At 48.1% G+C, this 10261-nt stretch overlaps 1 protein-coding gene across 2 annotated transcripts in view; it reads left to right on the top strand.

Annotated features, from left to right (window-relative positions):
• The window catches only part of grpr (gastrin-releasing peptide receptor), a 97002-nt gene extending 86992 nt beyond the window's left edge, over positions 1 to 10010 (top strand). For both annotated transcript variants that reach the window (XM_086006307.1, XM_086006308.1), the window contains exon 3: positions 9236 to 10010. In XM_086006307.1, the coding sequence (XP_085862433.1) occupies positions 9236 to 9634 (399 nt within the window). In that variant the 3' untranslated portion in view covers positions 9635 to 10010. The remainder of the gene's footprint in view (positions 1 to 9235) is intronic.
• Positions 10011 to 10261: the final 251 nt, after the last annotated feature.

Genomic DNA, 10261 nt, shown 5'->3' on the forward strand with positions numbered 1-10261 from the left:
CTGCACTGTGCGAGATGATGTCTTTCAGAATAGACGTTAAACCAAGGCCCCCTCTGCCCTCCCAGGTGAACATGAAAGATCCTATGGGACTATTCAACGAAGAGCAGGGGTGTTCTCCCTGGTGTCCTGGTCAATATTTATCCCTAAAAACATGTTCTGGTCATTTGCCTCATTGCTGTTTGTAGGAGTTTGCGGTGGGCAAATTGGTTGCTGTGTTTCCTACAGTACAGCACTTAATTGGTTGAAACGTGCTTTGGGCTGTTCTGACTTTGCGAAAGGTGCTATATAAATCCAAGTCTTTCTTAATGTAAAAAATAAAAATGAATGCAGCATTTAAGCTCTTCCTCTAGATGTCATTAACATATTTAGTATGAATTAAAGCTGGGCACTTTGGCCAGTTCCATTGTGTATAATTGGATTGTCAAGTACCAATTGGACCCTTGAATGCATTACTGTGGTTTCAACTGTTAGCCCTGATTATATAGGAGGACCTGAAGCAATTAAAATGTCTTTATCAGGAAACAGGACAGTGTTTTGTTTTGCATTTTATAGAATCATAGAATAATACAGAACAGAAGGAGGCCATTTGGCCCAACGAGTCTGCGCCGGCTCTTTCAAAGAACAACCCAGTTAGTCCCACTCATAGGACAGGATTTTCATTGGGCCGTGGAGGCGGGATTGGAGGCGTGTGGGGGGTTAAAATCCTGAAATTGGGGGGGCATGAACCTATCCCGCCCCCAACCCGCCTCCATGCCAGTTTCAAAGGAGGCGGGTACCCGACCCGCGCTGGGACCCGCCTCCCCGAGGCGGGAAGGGATTAGTGCCAATTAACTGCCCATTAACAGGTAGTTAACAGGCAGTTTTTAGCCTAATCCCTATTTTCATTGGTGAAGTGTGGGATTCCCGACGGCTCCAAACCACGCCAAGTTAGCGAGGCGGGCCGTCGGGCTGAAGGGCTTGGAGGGTTCAAGATGTCCGGTGTTCAGGTGAGTGATGGGTGCATGAGTGCAGAGGTAAGTGTGTTTGGTGTGTGTAAAGTGTTTAAAGAAGTTTTACTTCCCTTTACAGCCTTCCTTCCTTCAGGTCTCGGGAGACCTTCATCTCACCGTCACAGAAAGCAGAATGGCCGCGAGCTGTCAAAAATTCCAGCATTCAGCTTTCTGTTCTGGGGAGATCTCTAAATCATCCTGAGAGGAAGGAATTAACTTGAAGTACAGATTGTCAGTGTTTGACAGCTTTAAGCAGCTGTAAAACGCTGATATTTCATCTGTCAAAAGGTCTTGACAGATGAAATGTCAATCTGTGACGTCACCTGTTGCCGGGTGGCCCTTAATTGGCCTGCTGAGCCTGCTGGGCGGGCACAACAAGGTCAATCAAGTCAAAATTGCATGGGTTGGCGAGAACTCGATGGAGGCGGGACTACAACCTCGAAAGTTATAGTCCCGCCTCCTACCCGCCTCCTCAATGAAAATCCAGCCCATAGAGTCAGTAGAGTCATAGGCCTAGAAATTCAGTTGTTTGCGCCAGCCGCTAGCGCCTTAGGAGGAGGAGATGTGGGGCGCTAGGCGGCTAGCGGCCGGGCGCAACGTGATCTGCGCCTCTCCCCAACTTCAGTAAAGATTTAGCGGCGGCGCAAAGCCTTTGCGCGCGCTGCAGATCCTGACGTCATTTCATCGTGCAACGCCCTTTGTGCGCCCCAAACCGGAAATTCAGTGGCGCCAGCCTATTGTGCGCCTGGCGCCCCTAGCGACTGGTAGAGGGGAACGGTTCCCAGTTGCTGCGGGGCGAGGGGGGCGCAAATTAAAGGGCACTCCTCCTGCAGTAGAAGTGGCAGCCATTTTGCAACACTCCTTCTTTGTGAGAGACGGATCTTTGCAGAGAGACAAAGGTAGAGAGCTTTCTGGTTTGGCTCAACACTCGCACAGGTACTCGTGGCTTCAGCCCACAGCTTTGCACTTGTCTTTAACTTCAGAGCCATAGCATTGATTGGAAACATATAATGGGGGCTGCAATGGCTGCAAATGTTGGCCTTCTCCATAGTCCTGGGCGTTGTACAGATCAAGCAGCAGTGGTCAGGCCTTGCTTCAGGGCTGCAGTGTGCAGGGCGTGGCAGGCAAACAAATCCACTCTCCCCCTTTAAGAGCTCACCGGCGCCAGAGTGTCTGCCGTCAATCAGCAACTCGCCGAACCTGCGCTGCGCCCGCCCTCAGGGGTATCGCCCCGGGCCGCCGGCTTAGCGCCTAATGATAGTCATGCATCGCCTGTTTTAGTGCAGCAGCAACCTCTTGGGGCGATGCCACTGAATATCGGCGAAGGTGGCGCGAAGTTGCGCCGGGCGCAAACTTTAGCGGCCGCCCGGCTGTAGCGCCCCAAACGTGGCTATACTGAATTTCTAGGCCATAGAGTTATGCAGCACAGAAAGAGGCCCTTCAGCCCATCGTGCCCGTGCCGACCATCAAGCCCTGTCTATTCTAATCCCATTTTCCAGCACTTGGTCCATAGCTTTGTATGCTATGGCTTTTGAAGTACTCAAATAAATGCTTCTTGAATGTTGTGAGGGTTCCTGCCTCTACCACCCTTTCAGGCAGTGAGTTCCAGATTCCAACCACCCTCTGGGTGAAAAAGATTTTCCTCAAATCCCCTCTAAACCTCCCACCCCCTTACCTTGAAACAATGCCCCCTGGTTATTGACCCCTCTACTAAGGGGAAAAGTTCCTTTCTATCTACCCTCTCTATGCCCCTCAAAATTTTGTACACCTCAATCAGGTCCCCCCTCAGCCTTCTCTGCTCTAAGGAAAACAACCCCAGCCTGTCCAGTCTCTCTTTATAGCGGGAGCGCTCCAGCCCAGGTAACATCCTGGTGAATCTCCTCTGCACCCTCTCCAATGCAATCACATCCTTCCTATAGTGTGGCGACCAGAACTGCACACAGTTTTCCAGCTGTGGTCTAACTAGCGTTTTGTACGGCTCCATCATAACCTCCCTGCTCTTATATTCTATGCTTTGGCTAATGAAGGCAAGTATCCCATATGCCTTTTTAACCACCTTATCTACCTGTCCTGCTACCTTCAGGGATCGAAGTACATGCACACCAAGGTCCCTCTGATCCTCTGTCCTTCCGAGTGTCCTACCATTCATTGTGCATTCCCTTGCCTTGTTAGTCCTCCCAAAATTAATCACCTCGCACTTTTCAGGGTTAAATTCCATTTGCCACTGTTCTGCCCATCTAACCAACCCGTCTATATCGTCCTGTAGCCTGAGGCTTCCCTCCTCGCTATTTACCGCTCCACCAATTTTTGTATCATCTGCGAACTTACTGATCATACCTCCTACATTCATATCTACAAACAGCAAAGGACCCAGCACTGATCCCTGCGGCACACCACTGGACACAGGCTTCCAGTCACAAAAACAACCTTCGACCATCACCCTCTGCCTCCTGCCACTAAGCCAATTTTGGATCCAATGTGCCAAATTGACCTGGATCTCATGGGCTCTTACCTTCTTGACCAGTCTCCCATGTGGGACTTTGTCAAAAGCCTTACTGAAGTCCATGTAGACTATATCAACTGCACTTCCCTCATCTACACACCTAGTCACCCCCCTCGAAAAATTCAATTAAATTGGTTAGACATGATCTCCCCCTGACAAACCCATGCTGACTATCCTTCATTAATCCTTGCCTCTCCAAGTGGAGACTAATTCTGTCCCTCAGAATTTTTCCAATAATTTCCCTACCACTGATGTTAGGCTCACTGGCCTGTAATTCCCTGTTATCCCTACTATCCTTCTTGAATAATGGTACTATGTTAGCTGTTCTCCAGTCCTCTGGCACCTCCCCTGTGGCCAGAGAGGTTCTGAAAATTTGTGTCAGTGCTCCTGCAATCTCCTCCCTTGCTTCAAACAGCAGCCTGGGATACATCTCATCTGGGCCTGGGGATGAATCCACTTTTAAGCCCGCTAAAATCGCTTGTACCTCCTCCCTCTCAATACTAATTTGTTCAAGTATATCACAATCCCCCTGCCTGATTTCTATGCCTACATCGTCCTTCTCCATAGTGAACACAGATGCAAAATATTCATTTAAAACCTCACCTACATCTTCCGGCTCTACACACAGATTGCCACTTTGGTCCCTAATGGGCCCTACTCTTTCCCTGGTTATCCTCTTGCCCTTAATATACATATAAAACACCTTGGGATTTTCCTTTATTTTGCCCACCAGTGTTTTTTCATGCCCCCTCTTCGCTTTCCTAATTTCTTTTTTAAGTACCCCCCTGCACTTTCTGTACTCCTCTAGGGCCTCCACTGTTTTTAGTCCTTTGTACCTGCCAAAAGCCTCCCTTTTTTTCCTAATCCATTCTTGTATATCCCTTGACATCCAGGGTTCCCTGGGCTTGTTGATCCCACCCTTGACCTTTACGGGAATATGTTGGTGTTGTACTCTCTCTATTTCCTTTCTGAAAGACTCCCACTGCTCTGATGTGAATTTTCCTACAAGTAGCTGATCCCAGTCCACTTTGGCCAGATCCTGCCTTATCACATTAAAATCAGCCTTCCCCAATTTAGAACCTTTATTTCCGGTCCATCTTTGTCCTTTTCTATGACTACCTTAAATCTCACTGAATTATGGACACTGTCACCAAAATGCTCTCCAATTGACACTTCTACCACTTGCCCGGCTACATTCCCTAGAATTACGTCCAGTACCGCCCCCTCTCTTGTAGGACTTCTACATGCTGACTCAAAAAGCTCACCTGGATGCACTTTAAGAATTCCGCACCCTCTAAGCCTTTCACACTCTGACTATCCCAGTTAATATTGGGGAAGTTGAAATCCCCTACTATTATTACCCTATTATTTCTACACTTCTCTGAGATTTGCCTACATATCTGCTCCTCTATCTCCCCCTGACTGTTTGGGGGCCTATAGTACACTCCCAGCAAAGTGCTTGCCCCCTTTTTGTTTTTAAATTCTACCCATATGGCCTCATTAGAGGAACCTGCTAAGATATCATCCCTCCTTACAGCAGTAATTGACTCCTTGATTAATATTGTGACACCCCCTCCTCTTTTACACCCCCCTCTGTCTCGCCTGAGGATTCTTTACCCCACTCCCCCGCTCTTTCCCCATGTCCCTGCAATTATTTCTCCTTCAAGTATTTATCCAATTCCCTTTTGAAAACTACTATTGAATCTGTTTCCACCACCCTATCAGGCAGTGCATTACAAACTTAGCTACTCGTTCTGCAAAAAGGTTTGTCCTCAGGTCGCCTCTGGTTCTTTTGCCATTCACCTGAAATCTGTGTCCCCCCCTGGTTATCGACCCTTCTGCCACTGGAAACAGTTTCTCTTTATTTACTCTACCTAACCCTTCATGATTTTAAACACCTCTATCAAATCTCCTCTTAGCCTTCTCTGCTCTAAGAAGAACCACCCCAGCTTCTCTAGTCTGTCCACGTAACTGTAACCCCTCATCCCTGGAACCATTCTAGCCATTTAACTTCCAGTGTTTTTAGAAAATTCTCAGACTGTTTAATCTCACTCTTACTTTATTATTGCTCTCTATTTAAATATGAGAAGAATATTGGAATTGGGTCCTCAGGATCACCTCACGGCGCTAGCTACAGCTTTGACCATTGCCCCTCTGTAGCAGCAGTAAAAGAAGGTGAACCCATACCCTGTTGCCACTGGAATCTGCCACTTAACTACCTGATTTCTTTATTTCTTCCTATGCTGAAACGGTTGAATCATTTCTCACAGGGTTGTGTTTGAAAAAGAGATTGGCACAAAGGGGGCTATTAAAATGAGAAAGTACAAACTTGGATTGGGTAGACATGAAGGAACAGTTAAGGATATAAAAATTGAGGCCAAGCCTCGTCAATCAACTGTAGACATAAATGGGGGCCATTTTCAACTTTAACGGGGGGCTGGAAACTGACGGTAGAGGACCAGCTGCCTGTTGTACACCCCGCTTAAAGGATAATCAGGCAGGTGTATAACAGGCAGCCAATCGGCTACTGCCAGTTTCCTGCCACTATCAACGGAGCTTACAGAACCTTTCCCCAGGAGAGTCAATAGTTTCAATGATAGAGCAGTTTGTACTTGGTCTTTTGAAGGAATGGGCTTGATGAGCTGAATGTCATTATTTTCTTCCATGCATTGTTGTGCTTTATTCAATCTTCTTATGCATATTAATGGGGCCATGTTAAGTGCTCACTATAGTCATATAGGCCCTTGTCATCCATGAGCTTATCATGGATGATTGCATCGACATCATGGCCCTGACGGAAACTTGGTTGAGGGGTGATGAAACTTTACCCTTAAATGAAGCCTCCCCACCCGGCTATACCTTCCACCACTTGCCCTGCTCAGACTGCCACGGTGGCGGTGTGGCTCTCATCACCAAATCACACCTTGGTCTGTCCCCCTACACCTCCGGCACTTTCTCCTCCTTTGAGCATCTCACCTTATTCCATCCCTCTCACCTCTCATTTAAAATTCTTGTTCTCTACCGCCCGCCCAAGTACCATAAAAATGTTATTACCGAGATATCTTCACTGCTTTCCTCCCTCAGCCTCTGCACTGAACGACTTCTCATCCTCGGTGATTTCAACCTCCATCACAATTCATCATGCTCTCTCTCTTTTGAGTTCACTAGCCTCCTATCCTTCCTTAATCTCTCCCTCCATGTAAACTCCCCAATCCATATTCACAGCCAGCCCCTCGACCTTGCCATCTCTCGTGGCCTCGCGACTCCCATCGTGTCAATCACAGATAAGGCTATCTCTGACCACTTCCTCATATCGCTCTACACCCACATCCCCCTTCCACGCCAGCCCCCGCTCCCCCCCCCCCCCACCCCCACCCCCGCCCAACCCCCCACCAACCCTACTTCCTTCTGTGTCTGCCTCTGGAAAAAACTCTCTCCCAACTGCACTTATGAAATCCTAACTGTCCAGCCTTTGGCTCTCCATTCGCCACGACATTTCTGCAGCTACCGATCTGCTCAATCACACCCTCACCACCACCTTTGATGCCCTAGTCCCTACTAAAACAATTACTGTCTCTCACCCTGGCCATTCCCCCTGGTACGGCCCTCATCTTCGCTCCCTTAAGTCCAAGGGATGTAGACTTGAACGGATATGGCGGACAACTGGTTTAGCCATTCACCGCCAGATCTGGCTGGACCACATAAAGCATTATTGGGTTCTGCTCTCGTCTGCCAAAATTTCTCACTATTCCAGAATCATTCTGGAATGCAGAAATAAACCCCGGCTCCTATTCTCCACTGCTAACCGTCTTCTTAAACTCCTCTCCCCTGTCTGCTCCGTCCTCACCTCCGACAACAAGTGTGAGGAGCTCATGGACTTCTTTGTCTCTAAGATTGAGACCATCCGTTCAGCTGCCACTGCCACTTCCCTTCCTTCCCCTAGCCCACCGGGCCAAACTTCCTCTAAGGTCCCCCCCTGCCCTAGCCCTGAACTCACATCTTTCTCCAGTTTCTCTCCGATCTCCCCTCATGATCTCTCTGTGCTCATCTTGTCTATGAGACCCACCTCCTGCTCCCTCGACCCTATTCCCACCAAACTGCTGACCATCCAACTTCCTTTTCTGGCTCCCATGTTAGCTGACATTGTTAATGGTTCTCTCTCCTCAGGTACTGTCCCCCTCTCCCTCAAATCTGCTGTCCTCACCCCTCTCGAAAAACCAACCCCTGACCCCTCCGTCCTTGCAAACTACCGCCCCATCTCCAGCCTCCTTTCCCTCTCCAAAGTCCTTGAGCGTGTTGTCGCCTCCCAAATCCGTGCCCATCTTTCCCGCAATTCCATGTTTGAATCCCTCCAATCAGGTTTCCACCCCGCTGCTGTACCGAAACGGGTCTCATCAAAGTCACAAATGACATCCTTTGTGACTGTGACAAAGGTAAACTATCCCTCCCCATTCTTCTTGACTTGTCTGCAGCCTTTGACACGGTTGACCACTCCATCCTCCTCCAACACCTCTCCACCGTCGTCCAGCTGGGTGGGACTGCACTCGCCTGGTTCCATTTTTATCTATCTAATCATAGCCAGCGAATCACCTGCAACGGCTTCTCTTCCCACTCCCGCATCATTACCTCTGGTGTCCCCCAAGGATCTATCCTTGGTCCTCCTCCTATTTCTCATCTACATGTTGCCGTTTGGCGACATCTTCCGAAAACACTGGGTCAGTTTCCACATGTACGCTGACAACACCCAGCTCTACCTCACCACCACTTCCCTCGACCCCTCCATGGTCTCTAAATTGTCAGACTGCTTGTCCAAAATCCAGTTGTGGATGAGCAGAAATCTTCTCCAATTAACTATTGGGAAGACCAAATCCATTGTTTTCGGTCCCCGTTCCCTAGCCACTGACTCCATCCCTCTCCCTAACATCTGTCTGAGGCTGAACCACACTGTTTGCAACCTTGGTGTCATATTTGACCCTGAAATGAGCTTCTGACCACATATCCACAGCATAGCTAAGACCGCCTATTTCCACCTCCGTAATATCGCCCGTCTCCGCCCTTGCCTCAGCTCATCCGCTGCTGAAACCCTCATCCATGCCTTTGTTACCTCTAAACTTGCCTATTCCAACGCACTCCTGGCTGGCCTCCCATATTCTACCCTACGTAAACTTGAGGTGATCCAAAACTCGGCTGCCCGTGTCCTAACTCGCACCAAGTCCCGTTCACCCATTACCCCTGTGCTCGCTGACCTACATTGGCTTCCGGTTAGGCAACTCCTCAATTTCAAAATTCTCATCCTTGTTTTCAAATCCCTCTATGGCCTCACCCCTCCCTATCTCTGTAATCTCCTTCAGTCTCAACCCCCCGAGATATCTGTGCTCCTCTAATTCTGACCTCTTGAGCATCCCTGATTATAATCGCTCAATCTTTGGTGGCCGTGCTTTCTGTTGCCTAGGCCCTAAGCTCTGGAATTTCCTGCCTAAACCTCTCCACCTCGCTACCTCTCTTTCCTCCTTTAAGACCCTCCTTAAAACCGACCTCTTTGAACAAGCTTTTCGTCATCTGCCCTAATTTCTCCTTATGTGGCACGGTGTCAAATTTTTAATCTTATAATACGGCTTGGGACGTTTTACTATTAAAGGTGCTATATAAATACAAGTTGTTGTTGTTAAGTTTCACACAATCTATTTCCAGCATCACTGTTGCTTTAGAAAGTTTCAATCTTTCTATTTCATTTTATTCACAGATGGAATCCAGGAAAAGACTTGCAAAAACAGTACTGGTGTTTGTAGGTTTCTTTGCTGTAAGTTGGCTCCCCAGTCACATTATCTACCTATATCGCTCCTACCATTACAGACAGGTGGACACCTCCTTAGCGCATTTGGTTTGCAGCATCTGTGCCAGAATTCTCGCTTTCAGCAACTCCTGCGTTAACCCCTTCGCCCTCTACCTGCTGAGCAAGACCTTCAGAAAGCAATTCAACAACAACCTGTTTTGCTGCAGGAACCGCCTCCTCTTACGCTCGACCAGCACGGGCAGGAGCACCACAGCTTCACGGATGACATCCCTCAAAAGCACAAACCACTCAATGGCAAGCTTTAGTCTGATCAACGGGAACTTTGTTCATCAAGATGGTTATGTGTAGGGGTGCCGAGCGGCGCCGGTAAACAATGTACATTCTGCACTTTTTTCAGCAATCACAATCATGCCCAGGGGTCTCAATCTCAGAGAAGAGAATGTAAGAGAGAATGATGCATCCATGGGTTGGTGGGAGAAGGTGGGAGTTCGGTTAGAAAGGGTGTAAGCTGTGTTTTTGCCCCCCAAAAAATGAAGCTCAGATTTAAACAGTTTCTTTTAAGATGTTGGGAACAGTCTTGACATACAGTAGGCCCTCCCTATTAGCAGAGCACCCATCAGGGATGCTAATGGTGTACCAAAGATATACCACAAAGGTTGTGGTTTGCAGATTCTCTCTCAGGGCAACTTGTGGGAGGCAATAAATAAAATTGTTACAGTTAGAAGTGTGTTACAGACGGAGAATTTTTGTTATTCTATTAGACAGTGGGCTACAAATAGGAAACTTTTGATTTACCGGCACCTAAATAACCGGAAATCTTGGTTAACCGGCAAAATTCAGGAGTAGGTACAGGTAAGTTTTATTACTTGCCTTCCTTGATCTGTTGCTGTGCAAGGGTGCGGCTGCAGCTGTTGCTAAGCTACAGAGACGCTTGGAACTTGTGGCCATTGTTCTGAACCTGTTGCTAGGCAACAG

The sequence above is a fragment of the Somniosus microcephalus genome, chromosome 14 (assembly GCF_052327205.1).
Source record: "Somniosus microcephalus isolate GS21.2 chromosome 14, FLI_Smic_1.0, whole genome shotgun sequence".
In the NCBI taxonomy this organism is placed as follows: domain Eukaryota; kingdom Metazoa; phylum Chordata; class Chondrichthyes; order Squaliformes; family Somniosidae; genus Somniosus; species Somniosus microcephalus.